This window comes from Kwoniella europaea, chromosome 2 (assembly GCF_036810445.1).
Source record: "Kwoniella europaea PYCC6329 chromosome 2, complete sequence".
Lineage (NCBI taxonomy): Eukaryota > Fungi > Basidiomycota > Tremellomycetes > Tremellales > Cryptococcaceae > Kwoniella > Kwoniella europaea.
Genome location: NC_089488.1, coordinates 907,096 through 930,526, shown reverse-complemented (window position 1 = coordinate 930,526; position 23,431 = coordinate 907,096). Strand labels below are relative to the sequence as shown.

Sequence of the window (23,431 nt, the reverse complement as noted above, 5' to 3'; positions counted from 1 at the left end):
TTGAACCAGAAGAAATCAAAGAAGGTAGTTGTGGGTTAGATTGAAAGATGAAAAGAAAAGAAAAACAGTCGAGCGGTTGCTGATGAACGAAGTTCGCTATGAGGTCCATATTTGCATGCATACCGCTGTGTGTACAGTGTCCAATAGGCTGCTTTGTTTGTATGCGAGCGTTGAACGATGAAAACCTGCTTCCGTACAGCAGCAAATCTCCAAGATTTTTGTTTTTTCCTTACTTGTATGACAGAGGATAAGGTGGTAATGAAGGCGAAGTTTGATTGCAGTTATCAACTGGTCGGCGATGATTGCAAGGGTTTGGAATCTAAGCAGTACATAGCGAAGATTGATAAGAAACCTTGCCTAGAGATGGAGCGGAATCCCATCTTTAGTATTGGAAAACGCGCTAGAACAAAGATATCAGGGGATGACGTGGATATTTCGTGGGAGTCCTCATTACACGCTTGGGGTGTCAGCTCCTTCTTTATCTCGACGTATCTTTCTCAATCATTGTGACGGCGTTGGTTAATATGCCATCCTGAGATAACAGAGGCTTTCAATCAGAAGCTCATCGATCTCATACATCTCCTTTCATTTCGTCTATTTTACAGAGTCAGGTGCAGATGGAATGATATGCTAATCTTCCAATGGCAATTGTCTGGCGGCTACCGAAGGAATGTGACTTCCGTCGGAATATTTGACCCTTGGCATAGGAGTATTGGTGACGTTGAGCGAGAACAGGTCAGGTCGGGAACTGGAATAGCTGTCATTAGCTATAACAGTCATGCACTTTCTGAAGTGATGTGAAAGATCAGCTCACTAATGCCCAATACAATCTGCCATTTGTTTGTGTCTGTGAATGTCGTCGAGATCGACATCGGCAATCACAATCTCTTCTGAGAATTGATCCTTTGATTTGGCAAGTATAGTACCGTTTGGGGAGTAGATAGCTGCAAATCCCCCTCCTTCAATAGGAGTGGCGGCAGGACCTCCCAAGCTAGTAGGTACCTTCATTTTGATTGAACCTTCTTTCGAGATAGTAGCTGAACAGACCATGGCAAAGCAGCCACCCTCGACGGCAAGGGTTCGAGTGATGACATCTCCTGAAACCTCAGCACTAGTTGACATGGGAACCCCAGGCCCAGCAGGGGCCACTGGTAAGAATTGTGAGAGTCAGTATTGAATCCATGTTGATTTTGTCAGAGACTTACGATATGGCCAGGAAGCAACGTGGACTTGGACACCTTGATTATAATGATGGTACTTGAGGAGTGGTTGGAAATGTTCCCAACAGTTGAGACCTCCAATTGTGATATCTTTCTCGGTGGTAACGCAAGTTTTGGTGTCCTCCGCTGGAGCCCAATCCGATGTGAGCAACTGGAACATTTTTGAAGAGTTTTTTCAGAACCTACCTTGACCATCACCATACAGGTATCGCTCAACGTGAGTGGGCTTGAGCTTTCTTCTATGATGTACTACGTCCCCCTTGGGGTTGATGAAAGACTGGGCCAGGTAGAGTGTGGAGCCTACTCTCTCGGAGAAGCCCACAACCGCCCTGATGAAAAGACATTCTTAGCATCAGATTGGGATAATAAGAAAGGTTTGAAGACGCTTACCAGATACCAGCATCTCTGACAGCTCTTCGAATTTGGTTATACTCCGGTGAACCAACAACCATTGAATTCTTTTGGTAATCAAGGACAAAATCTTGGTCTGGCGTGGAAGTGTAGATCTGGAAGGGGAATCCAGGAATGAAGACCTCCTGTATATCATATAAAAAAGGTCGTCTCCATCAGTATTTCAGAGCAATAATAATATTATGTATCACCTACAGGGAAACCCAAGATTTCCACTCCCTTCTCGCCCGCCTCTTTGATAATGGCGCAGGTCTTATCGACACCCGCTTGAAGGTCAAGCCAAGCTGATTCCGCTTGGACTGCTCCGATTCGGATGGTTTCTTTGGTGTCTTTGGTTTGAGTCATTTTGATGATTTGTGTCTGTGATTGATTCGAAAAGATCGTTGTGAAAGAGTTGAGAAACATAACTGGATGTGTTGAAGCCCTTTATATACCGTTACAGTTGGCATGAGAAGCTTCATGGCATATACAGCTGACGAAACGGTTTCAACTTCCGATGATTCACCGTTCACGCAAGAACGGAATAGATAGCCGAAGCGAAGATGGTGAATCATCGGAAGCTTGCTCCATTCCATCTTAATGACTTAGCCGAATCAAGCTTCATATGCTTTCTGCCCCTCTGTAGTGTGAATGTTTGCATCTGAGAGATGAGAGGAATATGGTGGGACATAATTCCGCAACTTCTCGAAATTGAAGCCCATCTCCAAACTAAGTTTCGGGTAGCATTTGTCCTGAAGGAATTACTGCCCGCCCAGATAATAATCCAGGAACGTATCGCGGACTATACCATCGGCTTGAACTATGTTTGACGGAAAAGCAGTCCGCTAAATAAAATCACCAGTAAGCACATGAATGTGGTCAACACGAGTTCCAAAAATCAATGATTTGTCGCGGAAAAGCGCCCCGCATAGTCGTCCACTATGTGAGCTCACTCTGATGTAACTGGTGCAAAAAGGTATAAAGGCCAGACGCAGAGAGTTAAAAGATATCGACCACATTACCCATACCGACAGCTACCACCATGACAAACTCTTATAACCAAATCGTGCTCCTGGCGGTATCCGTCGGCTCTTTCAATTATGGTCTAAGTTTCGGCACTTCATCAGCCATCATTGGCCTTGAAGGATTTCTCGATTATTTCCGACTTCACCTTGAAGGTGAAGACGCAGCTTATGCCAGCTCGATGCAAGGCGGTGAGTGAGAAAACGCCAGTCGAATCATCGGAAGGCGGATCTCCACTAACCTTCGGCGGTCTCCTTTCGAATAGCTTTCACTGGTGTCTTCTTCGCGGGTGGTTTCTTCGGCAGTTTCATCTTTGCATGGCTCGCGGACTACATCGGAAGAAAACGTGCCTTGGATGTAATGAGTATTGTAGCATTGATCGGCAGTATCGTTTCTGGTGCTTCATTTCACATTGGAATGCTTCTTGCCGGTCGAGTAATCACAGGTCTCGCGTACGTCCATAAGGTCAATGTATAACAAGGGAACTCGTCGCTGATCGCTGATTTGACTGCCGGATAGATCTGGTGGCATGAATGTGATCCCCCCTATGTTCCAATCCGAAGTATCTGTTGCGGAACATAGAGGTCGAAACGTGGGCCTTCACGGTTTCATGTTCGTTGCTGGTTTAGCCACAGCCAATTGGGCAGGACTTGGCGCCAACTTCAGTCCAAATGAGCAGCTACAATGGCGACTGTTACTTGCTTTACAGGCTGTGCCCTCAATCCTCCTTCTCATACTACGATTCTGGCTTCCCGAAACACCTAGATGGCTCACCTTGAATGGTCGACCTGACGAAGCGCTAGATACACTCAAAAAATTACACGATGACGGCTCGGACGCGGAACACCAACGTGCTCTTGACGAGCAACAAGAAATTGTGAAGCAGATCGAACTAGACTCTCGACACGATACATCTTGGAAAGCTCTCTTCACTCGTCCGAGCGCCCGTCGAAGGATGCTGCTAGGTATATTCCTCATGTTCTTCCAGCAAAGTACCGGTCAGAATGTCCTGTATGGTTTACAGATCAATATTCTCAATTCTCTTGGTCTCACAGGCTGGAAAGCTTCTTTGGTAATCAGTTGCTACATCACCTGGGCGGCATTCCTGAACTTTGTTGGGGCTGCTTTGCTCGATCGAGTTGGCAGGAGAACTATGCTGTTGATTGGTCTGGCGAGTCATACTAATTTGATCCATAAAGCGTCAAGCTAATCGAGCTTTGATTCTATAGGCCGGTACGACAATCGCTGATGCAATCCACACTTCATTGGCTGTTACCTATGGAGGAGGAACGAACAAAGTTGGTGCGGGAGCTGCGGTTGCATTTCTATTCTTGTTCATAACCTTCTTTGCCCCGTGCATCGATGTCAGTGAGTGGCTTCTTCCTCCTCACAGGCACAGACGTACCTATCGATACATCCAGGAGTGCTGATCCGTTTCATCTAGCCTCTTATGTGTATGGTGCCGAGATTTTCCCCACTTACATGCGGGCAAGAGGCCTTGCGGTGACGATCGCCACTTACTTTGGTTTTGCGGCTGTGTACACTGCTGCCAGTACTGCTGCCAACAATAGTATCGGCGCCAAATTCAACATTAGTAAGTCATCCATTTGTCAGCGCTTGGGTGACATACTGAGATCAAATCAGTTTTCATCAGTCTCTCAGCGATCAATTTCGTGGTGGCGTACTATGTACTTCCTGAAACGAAAGGACTCAGTCTGGAAGAGATGGGAATCTTGTTCGGCGAGGAGACCGAAGTGGCCCATATTGAAAGCGGGACGGTCTCGCCCAGTGATCCCAAGATTGAGCCAGTCAACATTCAAGTACAATCGGTGGCAGTCGAGGAGTAAAAAGTTTGAAAGTGGGATCATCGTAGTGTTGGATATGCGAAAGCTTCCCAGTTTGCAATCAGGACAGAAGTTCATGGCGGAGTTTGCTTTATATAGTTGATACATACATAGTTCGAATCAGAATGCAAAATTGTCTGACTGCATCAAGTTCGAGATATCATTCAGGATATCTAAGCCTGGTTGTACAGGATCGCACTCTGTTTGAAGTTGCCGAAGTGATGCGGCTGTATTACGTGCAGCATCCCAGATTACTCCAAACTCGTCTAACATGTTTTGTAGCAAGTTGAGTGAGTTTAACGCAGTCTGTCTAGCCTCAGCCGTTACGCCTGGTAGACCAGAAGCTTGAAGTACAAGCATCGTTCCGCAAACATAAGCAGCGCTGTGCCCGATGATTCCGTATCAGCTTATCCTTCCAGTAGGACTTGGTCAGTATATGAATACATCACTCACTGATTCCATGATAAAGGCGCTCTGCATACCCCGTACTTTTCTGCCAAGTATTTGGATTGATCCACTATGTCTTGAGCTGCACTGACACACCGATCAAGCGCTTCTGGAACCAGGCTTGCACCACCGCCGATTTCGATAATATATGGCCGAAAGGCAAGGATAACATATGTGGCATGCATTCCATGAGTGACGATCGTACTGTTCGGGGGAAGCTAGCGTTGTGAGAATGCAGTCCCTCTGAGATTCTCGGAATAACTCACTTGGGATGCATAGGTGGCCCAACAGGAGTAGGAGGCCAGGTGATCTCTTCAGGTAGGTTTTCTCGCCTGATCAAAGTATTGTCAGCGGAGGACGAAAACACACGTATCCCTTGGACTGACATACCAATTCAAAAGGTTGTTCGCTGCTTCACGCATCCGCTGCACTCGCATTGTAATAGGAAGTCTTACCAGGTGATTTGCCTCGAGTGCTTTCAAACCGAAGCGAGATAGGTGGAAATGGTATCTTCCCATTAGCGACAACCGTCGCTCGTTCTCGTCTGGCTCTGAGGCATACACGTATGGTGGTCTTTGATCAGAACTGGAGAGGAGTGGTAAAGCGGGTTGAGCGTAGAAAGTGGCCCATATTGCGCCTTCAAATGGTCTGGTAAGCAAGAGACGGGGAGACCTAAGGAGTGACCGATATTGAAGCTTACTCATGTTGAGGGTATAGCCCCATACATCTCTTCGAGCGATATCAAGATCTGAATCCGGGCTCTGCCCAAGTTCTTCCAATTGCGCATCACATCGTTTGTGAAGGCGGACTGCCCGAAACGATCAGCACAGAAGGTCAACAGCGGCCTAGAATACATACTCACGATCCATGCACATATATTGGCCCATACCTTTTGTTATCAGCCTTCCATCCCTTCGCGGGATCACTCACTGAAGCACAATCCTGAAAGGGGACTAAGTAGATACGTTCAGGTGGATTCACCGGACAGACAGCATTAGAGGACCCACTTACTTCTTAAAATCGCCGCAGTAGTACAAGGCCATGGTGAAGAGAGCTGTTATCGTGCTGAGTTGCGGAGTGGACTCGTTCAGAACCAGTACTTTTGCCTTGTCCATGTAATCTTTACCCCTTTGCTCTCCGGAGACATTCGGGTAGTACATACTTATCATAGTTTGATCTCGACAATATCTCCAGCCAACACCGAGCACACAAAGATGCAATAAATGTGAGAAATAATGACCCCAACGATCAGGATCTTGATCCATCGCAGCGACGAACTTGTCTTTGAAGGGACTGGTGGCAAAGCTGATCGAACAATCGAAGGCCAGATCAAGGAGATATCGATGATGATCCATCGACATGGGAAATGGTAGATAAGAAGCCAAGTAGCCCGGTAAAGGGGTAGGGCGACTGATGGAGAAGTCCATAGGTTGTTGCCACTCTGGTATCAGATAAGCAGGATAATAGAACGTTGCTGAAGGATGTAGATGCAGACTTCCTGTGGACGAAAGGACCAATCGACCAGTCTCGAACGGGTCCGTGTCGCTCATCATTACAATTTCGTCATCGGCACATGACTGAGACAGCTGACTATCGTTCAACATCATCTCTAATTCCTGGACTCTTGCAGTCAGTTGTTCAATCTTTCTGACAGCCGTTTGATCGCTGCAAGTATGTGGACTTCTATCAGCGAGAGAGATTAACCAAAAACTCATTACCTACGTCAGACGCCGATCTGCGAGTATAGGATACACGCATCTTTCCCCTACACTGACGCATGTAGTGCACTGTGGTGTGTTACCTGCGCGGTACGCAATGCATCAGCTGCATTAGCTGTTCCCCTGGGGTAGCTCACCATTGCACCGAATTTTTCTTCTTCTGCACCGGTTACACGCTCTTGACGTGTTCTTTGATCTGAATGATGTATCCGGAACACCCATTGCTAGCTTGTCCATGCCCTTCAAGCTATGGTTGACTAGTCTGATAATTGAGCTGCAGAGTGACGAAGAAAGTGTACATGATGATCTTTCATCAGATTTCGCTTTGATAGATACGATTCCTTATTATGCTTTGCTTAGATCATTGTTACTTGTATAGGGCAAGTCGTAGTGTGGGCGGACAGGCCCCGACGGGCTGCTTTTCCGTCAATGATCAGGCGATGCCGTAAATGGACAAAATGGGTAAACAAGGGGGGTCGTAAAAATAAAAATGCCATACTTAGTAATCAAGGGATCTTGTAAGTTAGCTGCAGCAACACCCATTCCATTTATTGTCTTATATCGGATGCTTCTCATCAGGAGACCTGCCGGCTGTCGTTCAGTTCCAAGTAACTCAGTGGTGAATACATAGATACATAGATGCTGCTGACGTGACCGATGCATATGACATGGAGATGACAAGTGAATAATGACCCCTAGAATGGGTTAATTGAACCAATTTTCGTTTATCGTACGATTTAAACTTTAGGGCTTAGAAAATGGAATTTTCATCTGACGAGTACCTAAGTCAGTCATATTGATACCCATACATTCACAAATTGTATATACCTGAATGTACATGTTTACATGATATACATACACACATAGCCATACCTCATCCATTAACGCACACCATGGCAGCTTCGTACAAGCCTAGAAAGGGAGACAAGTCGGGCGCAACCTCCGACTCGCAATCGCAGAGCACCTTGATCAGGAGATGGGGCATCAGAGCAGTCTTACTGGCTCTGATCGTAGGATTGTATCAGTGGGCTAATACTATCAATGTGAGTTATCACAGTCCTCCTATCTAGCGTGTATCAACTGATCTTACACTTCTTTAGGACCGGTTTTACATCCTCACTCCTGCTGAGCTCAACGAGACAGTTCAACATTCACTCAAACTCGCTGCAGATCTCAACACCGACCCAAAGACCAATGCTTCCCTCATCATCTCCACCCTCGTGAATCAACTGGCTGATAGACATCCAGAGATGAGCTGGGCCACCGACATTGGAAACAAGAGGGACTGGGTGTTCAACAATGCAGGTGGGGCGATGGGTAGCATGTACATCTTACATGCTAGTATAACTGAGTGAGTGGTTGTTTTCCCATATTGCTCTCAACCTCATGATCGCTGACCATCCTATATCCAGATACGTTATCATCTTCGGTAGTGCAGTAGGGACAGAAGGTCACTCTGGTCGACACACTGCAGATGATTACTTCCACATCCTCACTGGTCAACAAACTGCCTATGAAGCTGGAGACCTTACTAGAGAAATCTACAACCCTGGAGATGTCCATCACATGAAACGAGGTGTTGTCAAGCAGTATGCTGCTGCTCCTGAGACTTGGGCTTTGGAATATGCAAGAGGTCAGTAAAGTCTCTCATCCAAATAACTCTCACAAAGCTTTTGACTTACATATCGCTTGAATTTAGGTTGGATCCCACTCATGCTCCCCTTCGGTTTCGCCGATACCTTTTTCTCCACCCTCGACCTCATCACTCTCTATCATACAGTCAGAGTCACTGGTAAGGAGATGATCAAGAACTTGCTCATAGGCAAGATATAGTCGGGGGAGCAGGATTTAGGTATATACTGGGAGGGAATGGTAATACAAACGAAATATGGGTACGTCTCGCGGTACCTGTCGACATAGACATGACATAGATACTAGATTTGAAAGAACATTGGGACAATCGACAATTGGACTATGTACCCTCTCATCCAAAATAAAATGCATCGCATGAACTATAGGATAGCTTCTCGCCTACCGTTCGTTCTCCATCACTCTACTCTCGATCACACTTACTCATCCTCGTTCTCCCCTTTCCGTGTCCTCCGCTGCTGACTTCACCAGGGCGGTCTCGCTATTCGCATAAGCTCCGGAGGAGGCTGTGTCGTCGGTCCGTCTCAGCCGGAAGGAGTTCTTCTGTTTAGATGGTCAGTAATCATTCACATTCGCCAGTCGTCACACTTACGTCTTGGTACGATAGACCTTGTAAAGAGCTCATCTGGTTTCGAAGTGATGACCTTGAGTTGAGCATCGCCTGATCATGATCATCAGCTAATGGTCTATCAACTGAGAAGTGACTCGAGTTGACATACGAGTAGCCCAAAGACATGAATTTTTGGTTGAATAAGTCTGCTGACATATTAGCGTGTCGACTGGACCATAGCGTTGACCACAGACATGACTCACTGACAAATCACCTCGATCGAGCAGATCGATTGAACACTGATGACCACAACGAAAACAGCGGAGCTGTCGTGGAGATGCATTCATCCGGTATCCAGTCAATACATAGATATGGATGAAAATATTTTCTTCGTACTCACACGAGTGTCGCAGGGAGTTGAATCTCCGCTGACATCCTAGCTCAACAATCTTTGATTAGCAGGCGATCAAAGTAATCGGTACATCGTCAACCCACCTCATAACTCTAGTAATGATCTTGTCAGTGTGTTGCCAACCCGTCTTTGCCTTTCTCAAGCCATGAACGATGGATACGGCCAATGCCAGGTCTGCAGCCATGACGGTGCTCAACTGAGGCTGTGATATCAGTACACGGATCTTGAAAAAATGTTTGAACGGTGACTTACCCATACGTAAATGGCGATCCAGTATCTCTGGCAACGACGCACGGTTCAGTTAGCTCAACAACCTTCGTTGTCAGAATCTTGGGAACGATCAACTCACACTTTCACCTTCGACGGTGTTCAAACGAGAAGAAGTGATCTTCATCAATAGCCCTGATGCTACAGAGGCTGCCCTGTTGAATGCAAGTGGGTCAAATAGGAACAACTAGTTTTATCAGGACTGGAACTCACATGATCAACAGAATTGGCAAACCTAATAGATATGATTTGTTGTTCAATCGCCAAGCTCTCTCCAGATACACGGACTATTCGGATTACCAGTGAGGAACCTCATCATACCAAATCTCATTTACTCTGCACTCACTTGTACAACAGTAGTGGTCAAAATGTCAAATAGCACAAACCAAGAAAAACCTATCAACGAGAAGTCGTATTTTCAGCTCGATCGCGTTCGCATAACGGTTTGAACTTACTATCAATCAAGTAAAAATTGGTATATGTACCATAGTTATACACGAATAATCTGAACATCCAACTAAAGAGGCTGCACAATGAGGTAATCTATCAACAATCACTGCATACCTCGGTCATGTTAGCACGACCGTGAACTTACTATCCAGTAGCAGCCATCGATAGGATCAAGCACCAGTACTATAATATTCATTTGTGCCGTCAGTGCAGTCCCAAAGTATATAATCTCGTCAATGTTGTTCAACTTACCACCACCAACTTTGACCACAATCTATCTCCTTTCGAGGTATTGGAATAACTGCAAGTTTGGTATATAATCAATCCTAAAAGGAAAAGATCTAAACCAAATCTGAGTGACAACAGCATCATTGTCAGCCAGTAATACCCATCATGACGGTGCACTTCGTCGACTCACCCTACAATGTACGGACCAAAGGATATTCCAAAGCCGTTCTTCAAATAACTGTCTCTGGCAATATCTTCGAGCGTAGAATTCATATTGAAAGTGGGTGATATTGGTCCTTCTATGTAATTGATGCAGAGACAGCTTACAAACAGTTCAAAATGATATCCCTATTACAGTCTTAACGAAATTGATCACAAGGCTTGTTATATACAGAAACGGAATGTGGGATGAAAGAAAGGGATATCGAGTATATTTATTGTAATTGATTTATGATGTACATATATATTTCATATGTATTCTCCTTTTTGGGTCGTCAATGATCTTTTTCCGGAGCACTGCATCTCGCCTGTCCATTGTGGTCCGAAGCTGGCTAGAATTGAAGTTGATTTGCCTTTGACGAGTGAAGGGGCGTCTCAAAAACTTGGTTCGAAGGCTCAGGTTTTAGTTTTTAGACTGGAGAACATACGCTTTGAATATTGTGTGCAGGTACCTTTCATGTTAATACGCAGCAGTGCCATCTGATTAAAAGCTCTTCGCTCGATTCTCGGCGTCTACCAATATTCGGACGAACTCCAGTGGAATGTCAGTGGTTCTTCATATGTGTGTGTGTGTGTGTGTGTGTGTGGACAGAAAACTGATGAAACAAGTGATAAGCACACAATCAATGTGCCTTTGTCCAGATACCAAAAGGTGTGGAAAAGGTCATATCCCGAAGCACGGATCGATTGCTTCAGTGGAGCATACGAAGAATGAGGTTTCTCTGAGTTGTATACTGTACGATCATACAGTAAGATGTTCAGCGCTTGTGTACGGGCTGGCTGAATATCATGTGAGCATCGGAGGGTGCACGGACCTTCTACACATCGATGTACACATGAAAGGGTACAGCCACGAGTTTTCTACGAGAGTTACAACGAGGATATCATACATGCAGGGTATAGAATACACAATTGAAGCGAACTGCGGGTCCGTTCGAGTTACATATGACATTTAAAGAGGAGGTAAACTTCTTTTACACAGTGGGCATATGGTCTGTATAACAAGCACGATCAGCAAACAGTCAGCTGAGTGTCAGGGGATGCTATATCATAAGCGCACAAACGATCACTCACCTTCACGGCCATCCACTGACTCAGACAATCCGTGTGGAACAGATGACCACAAGGAGCCAAGGCGTAATTCTTCCTCTTATTGCCCAGGGCAGCTCCACCCGTTCCTGCATGCGCAGACGCGTGATTGTGTGAGAGATCAACCTCTTCCATACAGATTGAACATGTCTTTTCGCTTGACAATAACGGATGGAAGGCAGCAGCTGCTTCCGGATCTGTGGATGGAGAAGGAATAAGGGGATGATAATTGTATGATTCGGGTGGTGCGAGGGATCTTGGAAGGCTGAGAGTCACAGAGCAAGGAGTCAGAACGATGCGAGTGATATGAAGCTTTCTAAAAGAATACCAAGCGAATTGGAGGGAACTTACAAGAAAGAAGGACCAAATCTCTCTTGAGCGAATAACATTGCAACCTGGGCCAATTGCCACCACACGATACCCCAAATCCAATTGGTCTTCTCGATGAAGAACACGTTATCGGCATAGGCAAAAGTGTCTAAGTCACACATAACTATCAGCGTTCATCCCTAAACCTACCTTAAGGCGTCTAGAAATTTACAAGACTCACACAGGGGTAAAGCCAATCTTCCGGCTGTAGTGCCAAGGATGAACCACGCATCCAAGGCTCGTGTTGAACCTCTTCTTGCATTTCTCCAGATTTGAGGGAGCCAAAATGAATAAAGCCCAAATAGGAAGAACGGTATGACCGAAGGTAGGAATGCGAATTGGAGGAAACAGAACAAGAAACCCAGGATCGCGAGCCCTACATGCCATAAATGAGCATACAGCGATCAGCGAATATATATATATATATATAGAAATGAATACTCACATCTCATCAGAGGATGTTCACTGAAGAATGCCTTGATACTGGAGATGAAGGAGATCCTTCGAGCAGTACCATTTCCGTCCACGGTCACTCCTGATAGAGTAGCTCCGTCTCCGGTTGCATTACCGGTCGTAGGCTGGTTCGTGATTGTGATCGTTGCTGGTGTGGTCGAGCCTCTCTCAGGGGCTTGGATTCGGTGTAGCAGTACGGCGTATCTCTAACGTTTGACATACGATCAGCAGATGGTTCGTGAATTCACGAAAGTTGATGCCCTACTTACAGGACCAAAAACAACCGCTGTACAAAGACACAAGAATCCGGGGACCAGCATGGGTAGACTAGCTTTATTGTCACTCATTATACCCACAACGACATGTACCGAGAAAACCCAAGAGTCGGTGATGGACATGATGACGATGGTGTACACTGATACTTTCGATAGTGACGAGGGTGTACGGGTTCGTTCCATTTGGCGGACAAGGAGAAGAAGGACGATAAGCTGAGAGATGGTGGCATAGGCTGCATCTATAGGTTTACGAAATGACCTGATGTCAGCCCTTGGCTCGTTTCCATACTTAATCGAAGCAATACACTGATTGGTCTAGCTGGAGGAATGACTCACAATTGATACTCCTCTCCCAGAACAAATCAATATCAATCCCATGACCGTCCGTTATACCCATAGCCCAACCACACTGATCCGCAACTATCACACCCCCCAGACCATTTCCAACTTCCCAATAGGATGGTGGTCGAGGTATAGACGACTTGATCCCAGTGGGATTCTGCACTTCGTGTCTATAAAAGTCAATCTCTTCTTTCGTGATTCCATGGGGGAGCGGCGGGAGTGTAAGGTGAATCAGGAGTGGACAGGTGGTTTGATCTGATATATCTGCAAGCGTAAAGAGCATGACGAATGATAAGTATGATTACAGTTCCAGGTTTATATAGATCAGACTGACCATCATCTCTGAGATCACCAATCATCAGATTCCCATCCAGATTCCTGACTTCTTTGTCCAACTCTCTCAATATGATTTCCTTGGTGACTATCTGATGTTGTACATTCCACAGATACGGCAATTTCCTAATATCTATCCTCATACCTTCCGGTAGACCGTACAAGTTGTATGTCCCATTAGGCAAGTAATGTAATCCGAAGAAATCGTAACTTATCGATCTGTCGGAAGAACCACTTTGCACATCATTCTGATACTCGTCGCTTTTTGGTGAAGGTGATTTGTTTGACGTCGACAATGTCAAAGAACCTTTTATCCAAGTCCAATCTTCGTACTTCTCCCAATCCGTTCCATTCGTCTTAACTTCAAGTTCAGGTGATACAGATGATATATTACGTTCTTTCAAGTTCATCTCCCATTTCACCGTTTTGTTCCATTCCCATTCCCCTCGTAGTTCTTCTGACAAGGTCGAGTTCCAATGTCCTGTCGAGTTCAAGTCTGGAATTGAGGACAGGTGTCTCCAATATGGATCGCTTGATTCACTCGACGATGTATGTGATTGAGGATCGAATGAGATTGGATGGAGAGTGGACGAACGGAAGAAGCCAGTGATGTTGGTGAAGAATTGGTGGTGTGAGGGGTTGTAGGTGTATTCGGGTGGTATCAAGGATGAAGGGAGAAGAGATGGTATTGATGGCTATCACATATGGGACAAGTCAGCCCATGATGGTCTCAAATTTTTGATGTTGTATAGGAGGATATGTATATGTATATGAAATGAATCACAGCTTGTCTCGTTAACGACAGAAGATACAAGCAGTGTTCTGCGACATCCCCTCACATCCACCCACTCACCTCTGTATAATTCCCCTTCATCGTCTCATTACCACCGATCACCCCGACCCACTCATCCCTAATGATCTTTGCATACTCCAGCTCGCTCATCCTCGTCCTCAGCTCACCATCCGGTCCGATCTCTATCCCCGAACCGATCGGATGATTATTCCCACTCATGAAGAAGAAGAAGGCGGTGAGGAACAACATAGATGTTATGTTGGGTCGGGGAGGAGGTTGGGGCTGGAGTAGCTCTGGAGGGAGATTGGTTATCTGAAGAGGTGCTGTGCCGGTAGTGCTGGTCGTCGGACGAGGTGATCGAGGGGAGGTAGGTCGAGGGGGAGGAGGAGGAGGGTCGGGTGGATCTCCCGAAGGAGCAGATGCAGGTGGTAACGACATGCTGGGCGGATGTTCCTGCTGTATGCAAGCTTGAGGAGCTTGAATGTCCCGCCAGAGCTGTCAAGGAAGCCTTTTTGTTATGGATAGATGATTGATAATGAACCGTTGAAGAGAAAGGATGAACAAGAAGAGGAGAAAGATGAGAAATGAGTGAACCACGCAACGTAATCGATGATGATGATGACAACAACAATCTCACACCAGACTCCATTCTCACAACCTATAGATCAAGTTGATTCATCTACCTGTCCATGCATCCATGCATGGGATCATCAACTGAGTGGATAGTGAGAAATCAGATGCACACGATACATGAATATACACAGATGGTTCATCACAGCCATATGAAACAGGAAACTCCCTCCTATAATTAGACTATCCCGGTCAACCTTACCCTATATCGAGCATCCCTGTCTCCTCTATCCAATAGCTCTCATCACCCCGTCACAGTCTACTTCTTACCCCCACCTTTTCCCTTTTTACCCTCAAACCCAGGTCTGGATTTCCCCTTCTTACTACCAGTACCTTTATCCTTGATACCCAACCTCTTATTCCTCTTATCATCCACCCTCTTGGCGATATTATCATTTCGCTTCTTGGCTGCTGTAGCGGCAGATTTCTCCAACTCCTTCTTTCGGTCAGCCCTATAGCAATTCAAACAAGAATTAGCATTGATCTTTCCTCTGTGTCGGCGAGGGGTTCAACCTACCAAGCCAATGAACTTTTACTCTTCGCTTTTTCCTTCCTCTTAACAGCTTTCTTCAATATAGTTTCATTATCCACAATCTTCTTACCAGACGCTCTCTCCTCGGCTTTCGCCCACCTTTCCCTCTCCTCAATCTCTTTCCTCTTATCTTCGCTCAGCGAGCTCAAGTGGGATTTATGTTTCTCCAAATTCTCCAATGCTTGAGAAGGGTTAGAGAGCTGTTTGAAACCGAGTTTGTTTTTGGGTTTAGATGAAGATGAGGATGGTAAAGAGACGGATGGGAAGGATAGGGAAGAAGTTGGATCTTCTCTGGGTAATTGAGGGACGATGAGCTGGGTCTGCATAGGAAAGAAGGTATGTTGTTAGCATGTATAATTAAAGCAGGAACGAAGATCATATGAAAGAGGATCAATGTATCATAACTAAAAAGATTGCGTCGTAGCGCTTTCAAGAGATTGAGAAGATGAATGTGGTAGGTATCTCAGAACATTGCTCGTGATCATGAAGCAAGTAAACCTCTTTACTCACCTTTGCGACCTTCCCTTTCTCTCCTTCTCTCTTCCTCTCCTCTTTCCTCTTTTCTCTCCTATTATCCCTCAATTCACCTCTTCTCCTCCTTCTTTCCTCCTCCAAAGCATTCCTCGATCCAGCTTCGTCCTCAGGGTTGACACCCCGTTGCCTCTTGAATGAATCAAGTTTGTTCTGAAGTTTAGCTCGGAGTTCGGATATCGACGTTGACGGTGGAAGGGGTTGGAGATTGGTAGATGCTGAGGCTGAGGTGGAAGCAGCTGATTCGGCGGTGTTTTCATCAACTTCACCGTTAAGAGGAACGGATGTTGTTGAAGTGGATTGAAGCTGATCGAGAGTCTTTTGATTACTGGGGTCGAGCTGAACAATTGAATGATTGTCAGTCTGACATCTCCATAACATCTTATAAGAGTGTTGTTGGTTTATACAATGGATGTGCAGCTCACCTTATCTTGCTTGACCTTTTTCTTATGCTCCTTGATCTCTTCACCTGTCTTTCTCTTCTTGTTCTTCATCCATTTGCTATCGGCCTGTGAACGAACAAACAGATCAGTATGTTTTTGATATTTGCGGGTGAATGTTCAGTCAAGTCACCAGACATCCTCCAGGACATATGGTTATATGTTATTATAAGATACGGATCTTACTCACCACTTCTGGATCGGGCGCGATGTAATACTGAGCAGGGATAAGACTCAGCAGAGTGGTAAAAGTGGAATTATGCTTTTCCAGTGATTTCAGTAGATCATCCCTGGGAGTCGGGGTGATCGACACAGCTGTTGAGGATGCCATCGTCAATTATCAGCTGTTTTGGCTCTTGACTTCCAGAGTACTTCGAATGATAGATGGAATAGGATGAAATAGCGACTATGTTGGACGATCAAGGACGTCTTGCAAAGATATTTTTCAAAATTCATACAACTCGTCACGTGGGGGCTGTTACGTAACTGGGTCTGACACCGAACCTTCTCAGCAACTCGTATGAATTCAAGATTATCAACGTCCATATCTATATACTGTATGCATATAAAGGATATATTCGTATGAAATCATCAGGTATAGTAGAGAGCATAGGTATAGATATAATATGGTAGGAGAGAACTCGACAACGTATAAGAGAGAAAGATCGAGTACAGATGAATGTATGTATAGTCATGAACGATTTCGTTAATAGCAAGGTAAAGAAAAATTGTCTATATATAAGTACGGTTGAGCGATGCAATTCTAGTCTGAGATGATTTAGGGATTTGGGACGATATAATCTGGTACTGAAGGTGAACGCATTTGCGATTGAGGATTTTCGAGGAAATTGGGATGTTATATGAGCTGGAAAACAGTGAGACTATTCCTTCGGGAGACAATCGATCACTGTCTTGAGATAGGGGGGTGGGTGTCATTGCATCCGTTGATTTACTTCAAGAGGAAGTTGGTAGCTGCCAACCAAGCCCAGACTACCGCACCCGATAAGATGGGTAAAGTCAAATTATCGTCTACTCCGAGGTCTATCGAGGAACGTCAGCTGGTCTTCGGTAAAATTTGTACAGCCGTACTCACCTAAAGCTTCAACCACGGCACCACCCAGTCCTACTACCGCAGCAGTGACCCATAGTCCCCAATACCCATGACCCCAATCTTCCACATCTAATACTATCCATCTGCCTTTACTGCCACTCCACCAGAAGGTGATCCCAATGAAGAACCCCGTAACACTCGCAGCTAAGAAACCAGCTAACGATTTCCTAGGTGCGAATTTCAAAGCTTTGATACCTGGGACATGGGTAGGTAGCGGTTTGGTATATTTGCCCCATAATCTACCAATCGTCGAGGCGGTGGTGTCGGACCATGATAAGCTGTGAGACATCAAAAGTCAGCAGAGATCGTTTGAGAGATAACATATGATACTCACGTCAATATAGCTACCACAGCTACATCTCTCGGGTAGAGCGACAACACGGTGATTACTCCTATCAGATACCAGACCACACCATTAATCTTGTTCCTTTCGCTTTCCCTCATCAAGAAACCCAAATAGTTTTCCCATATTTCTGCGAATGCCGGGAACTGAAGTCGGAAGAAGTCGGAGACCGTTACACTAATCAGACATGAAGTGAGGACCGTGATGAGTGGTTTGAGCGTCGGTGGGTTGAGGTAGTTCAGGAAAAGAGTCAAGAAGCCTATGAAGAGCAGCGGATGTTAGCGACAATCTCCTTATATATGACATTCGCGTGTACTACTAGACGCAATCCTTTGATTATAGGTTATGAGAATGTTCAGACTTACCAATGGAAGAATGCAGTGTCTTTCTCGGTATCTCCCAATCGACAGCTTTTGTCGGTGTCACACCCGGACTGGGTTTTCTTTTCACACTACTTGATCTCCTCTTTCTCGTCACTACCGGTCTATCCCCTGTGCCAGTCTGTGTGGAAGGTGCAGGTGGAGGAGGTACATTCGCATGTGCATGTGTGATTGTATTGGAAGGTAAATCTTTCTGTGTGTTATCATCGATCGTGTTATCTGAATCTTCGGTTGGTGGATCAGGTATAGTAGGTAATGTGTTTAGATGATTGATATTATCCACCAATGATGATGGTCTAGCTGATCTAGGTGGATTCTTCCTCATTCTTATCTCGCTGTCACCACTACCATCTACTTTGGATGACGAAGGCGAAGTGGAATTACCGTTCATTTTACTCTTATTGATTGGAGTTTGATTTTCCTTGGACTCGTTCTTGCTTGATGTACGAAGTGCTGGTGAACCTCCTCTGGTAGGTGATACCGATAAAGAAGACCTGGATCTACTCCTTGTGCTTCGTATGCTACCAGCGGATGGTCGAGGTGAAAGGGAAGGTAATCTATCGGGGATGGTGGATGGTGAAGGTGACGGGTGAATGGCTTTGGCTTGGGCCATTTGATTGGTATGGGATACGAGTGTGATAGGTAATTTGTTTGACACTTCCCGTCAGATACACAGCCAGATGGTCTATCTTGTCTTCCTTCCAGGTTGCTTCTGCGGTAAGTCGGGTGGTGAATGGGCTGATAATATAGTCTATGGCATGCGATGAATGAAGAAGGGATACGAAAAAGAAACAAAAAAAGAAAAGGAAGACGCAAGGAAGAAAGTCTATGTTATACTATATACCAATAACAACGCGTCCCTCACGTGGCACACACATACCCTATGAATGGGTCTGTGCGCGTCGACACTGTCGATAGATAACCCCGATGTATGCCGCCAGTGCAACTAGGCTAACTCCGTTGGTGTGGCACTGAGCAGACTTGGGACCCCGCGTTGACTTGCTTCGATACAGGACAGATTTCCATTTCAACCTTACGTCAATAATCGATAATTCATACTCTTTCCTATAGCCCATATAATCAGCATACAAACACCACGATGGCAGCGACACTACCACCACAGCAGCCACAGGCAGAATCATCCACTTCGGCAGGTACTTCCTCAGCGGCATCAGCAGAGGTGTTCAAAAGATTGCATCCAGCTCAATATCTTTCAAGGTTCTTGGCTAAAGGGTATCGATCAGATGGGAGGAAGATAAGAGATTGGAGGGATGTATCGATAAATGTTGGTGAGTGATCCGTTAATATCGCCTAAATGAACCCAATGTATGGCTATATTGAAGAGATAAATGACTGATGTCTTCCGTCGTTGATCGATCATAGGCTCGATATCAACTTCTAATGGATCGTCATTGGTTAGAATGGGAGATACCACTATGGTCTGTGGGATCAAGGCAGAGATAGCTGAACCAACGGCTCAGAGTCCGAATGAAGGCTATGTAGGTGGGTGTGATTCCGGATCTCATCCACTACGTTATAAGAAAACAGCCCGATGTGATCAAATGGGAATGATATGGATCAAACCAGGGGGAGGATGTACATTGTCAAGATGTATCACTTCATATACATCATCACTGTCGATTTGAATGACTCGTGATGCTCACATAAATATCATTGATGAGAAGCTAACCGATCTATCATCCTTGCTACAGTCCCTAATGTCGATTTACCGGCATTATGTTCGCCCAACTTCAAACCTGGTCCACCTGGGGATGAAGCTCAGACGATATCGAATTGGTTGAATGATCTGATAGTATCGTGAGTTTTCTTCATACCCTTTGATCCAAAGATCTGCCTTCATTAGGATGGTATCATACTATTCGATTGGGTAGTAAGAGTCGTGACCGCTATGCAATCGATGATCACCAATTCATCATTATCACAACACAGCTAACGTCCTACAATTCATGTCACAGCTCAAACACGATCCCAACATCCTCTCTAGTGATATCACCCGGTAAAGCCGTATGGGCGTTATACATCGATGTTGTATGTATCAACTACGATGGGAATGCGTTCGATGCTGCTGTATTGGCGGTGATGGCTGCGTTGAGGAATGGTAAGTTTGATTTCTGTTCATCGGGACCTATATTTGTAAACTAATCTGTTTTGATAATGGTATAGTCAAATTACCCAAAGCCAGATACAATGAAGAGAAGAACCAGACGATATGCTCAAGGAAAGAGAAATACCCTTTACAGTTGGGTAGGATACCGCTATCTTGCTCGTTTGGTATATTCGATAGGTGAGTGAGGTATATGTCAGACTGTGTAGTAGTGCTAAACAAATCTTGTCGTGTTTATATAGTACCTACCTTCTTCCCGATCCCACATCGTATGAGACTCCATTGCTACCTACGACATTGACGATAGCACTGGACGAGCACAACCAAGCGAGTCTGATAAGGCAGGAAGGATTGGGTGGTACCAAGGGTAAAAGTGGTGAGAAAGTGTTGGGTGAAGGGTGGAGTATGGCCGAGGAGAGGGTGAGGGTGCTGAGGGGGATATTGGAGGATAGTGGTATATAGTAGCAGGACCGAGATGTATGATAGGTCGACGGGATATGTAAGTTTAAAAACAGGGTGCAACCAGGGATGTGTGTGTGGTGTGTGTGTGTGTGTGTGTGTGTGTGTGTGTGTCACTGATTTATAAGATCTAATTGACGCATTGATCCTCATTGCCAATCCCAATTACAACGCACTGACCACCGTGTTGTTGAGGTTATTCATAATCCACCCAAAGTGATTTGAACATCTGAACAAACTGCGGATACGACAACCTCAACATAGGGATATTAAAAATTATCAAGCAGAGATAGCATATAGCATATAGCATGTACCTCACCAAGATCATCTCCCATCCCGTTCCTTTGTCAACCATAAACTAATACATTCTTACCGAATCACACCCATCACACTAGTGACCTTCTCCCACAACGTGTATCCCTCCATCATCCGCAGCTGGATCAACGTACAATGGTACACCCTATACCACTCACACCACGGTGGATGATACTATACGGTGTGATACTACTATCAGGTATATCAATATGGTTCATGAGGGATGATCAAGGTGGATTCTCATCGTGAGTCTTTACTTTCTCTTTTCCTATTGTCTGGTCACTGGATTAGTGTGATTTTTGGTTGATTTCGTTGTACATTAGACTGGACTCCCTATCATTACCCACTTCACTATCCAGCCCATTCTCATCCACCCGATGCCCCTCATCATGTCAACCCGATCCTTTCTCCCAACGTGGACTGCTCACATACCCCTCGATTGAGAAGTACAACGAGACGAGGTGGATACCTCTCCCTCCCTTCTCTTCGGATCATAAGATCAAACTGAGTCAGGTGGATTATACGGGGAGTATAGATACTGAGGTAGAAGGGAGATTGGCAGAGCAGTTGACAGCGAGATTGAATAGGGAAGAACTGATTGAAGATGAAACGGATTGGGAATGGTTGAAAGGCAAATTGGTGGTCTTCTTAGGTGAGTCTGTTGATTTGGTCAGTCATGTAAATTATGATAGGATCTGATATCCATCTCTCTGGGTGTAGGTTCAAGGTCAGTATTTTCTCTGTCATTGGTGATACTGGGTTGACTCATAGGCTAAACTTCTCTTCCATCCATTTCTCATCATAATCAGTCGTGAGTTCGGTTAAATTCCGCTTCCTTTCATCCTCAAATCATGATTGACCTTTGACCTTCCATGCTTCTGTCTTGACACAGACGATAGAAACAACGTGAGCTTGCTATTCGAACTATCCAGTGGAGCAGTCGGACCTGCTGATGTTGTTCTTTTCTACAGGTCGAGCAGCTATGTGGCGAGATTCGCGGTAAATCGAAATCATGGGGCGGACATGTAGGAGGGTTTTGTCATGTCGAGAGGATAGATCTGACTATAGTCTGGTGGTTCTCGTGAGTACCCTCCTTCGTAAGCTGCTGTGACATTCCATTATATGAGGTGGGGACATTGCTTTCATAACACCGCCTTGGATATCATTGAAAAAGTCCTCGCAAACCTTAATTCAGGTTTTGTCAACTCTGGTTTCTATCGCCCAACTTTGTTTGTGGCTATCCTATTCTGCAAATGTACACTCATATCTAGACTTTCTGTTTCCACGGGTCCGCCGTCCAGTAGTACCTGATCACTCCTCCTTTTACTTCCCAGGTACGGTCTAGTCGATGATGAATCCCTCGACTTATGGCGTAAACTCGAAGACCGACCGATCACCTTCGAAAGCCGGATCAAAGACGTTTTCTTACCTGCCATGCGATCTGACGAGATTGACAAGACACCGGATCTGATGGTGATCAGTAGTCTCTTCTGGGATGAAGGTTTCATCAGAGATGTGAGTGAATTCTTCTCACAAATACATCTCATAGTGGTAGTAGTGGAGGGATGGAAGGAATCTTGTTCATATATGCTTATTGTTATTTCCGCAAACAGTATCCCCAGCTATACCCACCCAACCCGCCACTCCCTGCTAATCACAGAGATCGACCAGGTTTTCTTCTAGGTCAAATCCAATGGCATCAATCCCGTCTCTCCGATCTGTTTACCTACCTGAGGGAGATATATGATAAACCGGATCTACCGCTGATGTTCCGTACGAGGCATATTCGGTCGAATATGAATTATGGGGGTGGACTGAAAATCATTCAAATTGATCAAGGTGCGAGGGATGTCTGTGAGGCTATGGGAGTGAAGATCTTCAGGTGGGGCGATTTGTTGGAAGGTGTTTCGGAGTGAGTAAGCTTCTCATACAAAGTTGACTGTCATTTTCGACATGCTGCTGATACCGGACTTGTATGATCAGCTATTACGACAAAGATCAACATTTCCCATTAGGTGAGCCAACCAATGACCCTATCGTAAGCTGTAGATCTGATCGTTGACTGATGGATTTCGCTCATCATACAGGTCCGAATACATACCTGTTTGGAGAGTAAGTGGTGTTAGTCAACGTTGTTTACAGGTCATGAAGCTCACTTCCAGTTGCCTTTTCAAGTATGACGTTCTTCTACCTACGCAAAGCCCTCTCACCAGGATGTTGGACTTGCAAGGACTAAGGTGGAACGATTCGGTGTCTTAAGTCGATTCAAACCTACAAACAGGAAAAGATTGCATTTATCAACATGTATATACATCAACGGATCATATAGACTTTGTAACATAGCTTAGCTCCGCATTACAATGAACAAGAACTGTAAATATATTACATAGATATTACGAGACGTATGTTCGATGCTCTCATGCAACTGCTACATAGGATGCTAATTCAGTACAAATATAATGCCATCATTACATTACAGTATACCTTTGCAAC

The 23,431-nt window shown here is 45.1% G+C and overlaps 10 protein-coding genes across 10 annotated transcripts; 4 read left to right on the top strand and 6 right to left on the bottom strand.

Annotated features, from left to right (window-relative positions):
- Positions 1-630: 630 nt before the first annotated feature.
- Positions 631-1,976, bottom strand: V865_006675 (uncharacterized protein; the record flags this gene model as incomplete). Its single annotated transcript, XM_066230433.1, has 6 exons — positions 631-748; positions 815-1,148; positions 1,206-1,346; positions 1,407-1,549; positions 1,611-1,756; positions 1,827-1,976. 6 exons carry the CDS (start codon positions 1,974-1,976, stop codon positions 631-633), a joined length of 1,032 nt encoding a protein of 343 aa, XP_066086530.1.
- A 676-nt stretch (positions 1,977-2,652) lies between these two features.
- Positions 2,653-4,480, top strand: V865_006674 (uncharacterized protein; the record flags this gene model as incomplete). The annotated part of the gene is made up of 6 exons (XM_066230432.1): positions 2,653-2,824; positions 2,899-3,085; positions 3,153-3,804; positions 3,863-4,001; positions 4,078-4,227; positions 4,278-4,480. The coding sequence occupies 6 exons, from the start codon at positions 2,653-2,655 to the stop codon at positions 4,478-4,480; spliced, it is 1,503 nt and encodes a 500-aa protein (XP_066086529.1).
- A 117-nt stretch (positions 4,481-4,597) lies between these two features.
- V865_006673 (uncharacterized protein) lies at positions 4,598-6,864 on the bottom strand (the record flags this gene model as incomplete). Its single annotated transcript, XM_066230431.1, has 9 exons — positions 4,598-4,859; positions 4,931-5,128; positions 5,191-5,256; positions 5,315-5,561; positions 5,625-5,732; positions 5,855-5,877; positions 5,936-6,589; positions 6,647-6,725; positions 6,780-6,864. 9 exons carry the CDS (start codon positions 6,862-6,864, stop codon positions 4,598-4,600), a joined length of 1,722 nt encoding a protein of 573 aa, XP_066086528.1.
- A 671-nt stretch (positions 6,865-7,535) lies between these two features.
- Positions 7,536-8,475, top strand: V865_006672 (uncharacterized protein; the record flags this gene model as incomplete). The annotated part of the gene is made up of 4 exons (XM_066230430.1): positions 7,536-7,685; positions 7,743-7,993; positions 8,055-8,275; positions 8,342-8,475. The coding sequence occupies 4 exons, from the start codon at positions 7,536-7,538 to the stop codon at positions 8,473-8,475; spliced, it is 756 nt and encodes a 251-aa protein (XP_066086527.1).
- A 240-nt stretch (positions 8,476-8,715) lies between these two features.
- Positions 8,716-10,472, bottom strand: V865_006671 (uncharacterized protein; the record flags this gene model as incomplete). The annotated part of the gene is made up of 14 exons (XM_066230429.1): positions 8,716-8,835; positions 8,885-8,953; positions 9,012-9,048; positions 9,106-9,168; positions 9,243-9,278; positions 9,338-9,450; positions 9,507-9,533; positions 9,604-9,676; positions 9,735-9,808; positions 9,868-9,917; positions 9,977-10,047; positions 10,117-10,154; positions 10,224-10,323; positions 10,390-10,472. 14 exons carry the CDS (start codon positions 10,470-10,472, stop codon positions 8,716-8,718), a joined length of 954 nt encoding a protein of 317 aa, XP_066086526.1.
- Positions 10,473-11,370: 898 nt separating this feature from the next.
- Positions 11,371-14,510, bottom strand: V865_006670 (uncharacterized protein; the record flags this gene model as incomplete). Its single annotated transcript, XM_066230428.1, has 9 exons — positions 11,371-11,412; positions 11,493-11,772; positions 11,859-11,985; positions 12,058-12,252; positions 12,322-12,535; positions 12,599-12,843; positions 12,941-13,210; positions 13,281-13,974; positions 14,133-14,510. 9 exons carry the CDS (start codon positions 14,508-14,510, stop codon positions 11,371-11,373), a joined length of 2,445 nt encoding a protein of 814 aa, XP_066086525.1.
- A 451-nt stretch (positions 14,511-14,961) lies between these two features.
- Positions 14,962-16,536, bottom strand: V865_006669 (uncharacterized protein; the record flags this gene model as incomplete). Its single annotated transcript, XM_066230427.1, has 5 exons — positions 14,962-15,154; positions 15,220-15,554; positions 15,745-16,104; positions 16,191-16,274; positions 16,396-16,536. 5 exons carry the CDS (start codon positions 16,534-16,536, stop codon positions 14,962-14,964), a joined length of 1,113 nt encoding a protein of 370 aa, XP_066086524.1.
- Positions 16,537-17,154: 618 nt separating this feature from the next.
- On the bottom strand, positions 17,155-18,652 carry V865_006668 (uncharacterized protein; the record flags this gene model as incomplete). Its single annotated transcript, XM_066230426.1, has 4 exons — positions 17,155-17,246; positions 17,299-17,594; positions 17,651-17,918; positions 18,025-18,652. The coding sequence occupies 4 exons, from the start codon at positions 18,650-18,652 to the stop codon at positions 17,155-17,157; spliced, it is 1,284 nt and encodes a 427-aa protein (XP_066086523.1).
- Positions 18,653-19,138: 486 nt separating this feature from the next.
- Positions 19,139-20,626, top strand: V865_006667 (uncharacterized protein; the record flags this gene model as incomplete). The annotated part of the gene is made up of 6 exons (XM_066230425.1): positions 19,139-19,328; positions 19,423-19,542; positions 19,752-19,857; positions 20,016-20,158; positions 20,224-20,344; positions 20,407-20,626. The coding sequence occupies 6 exons, from the start codon at positions 19,139-19,141 to the stop codon at positions 20,624-20,626; spliced, it is 900 nt and encodes a 299-aa protein (XP_066086522.1).
- A 447-nt stretch (positions 20,627-21,073) lies between these two features.
- Positions 21,074-23,174, top strand: V865_006666 (uncharacterized protein; the record flags this gene model as incomplete). The annotated part of the gene is made up of 9 exons (XM_066230424.1): positions 21,074-21,183; positions 21,262-21,590; positions 21,831-21,844; positions 21,910-22,019; positions 22,273-22,453; positions 22,552-22,850; positions 22,922-22,953; positions 23,026-23,050; positions 23,114-23,174. 9 exons carry the CDS (start codon positions 21,074-21,076, stop codon positions 23,172-23,174), a joined length of 1,161 nt encoding a protein of 386 aa, XP_066086521.1.
- Positions 23,175-23,431: the final 257 nt, after the last annotated feature.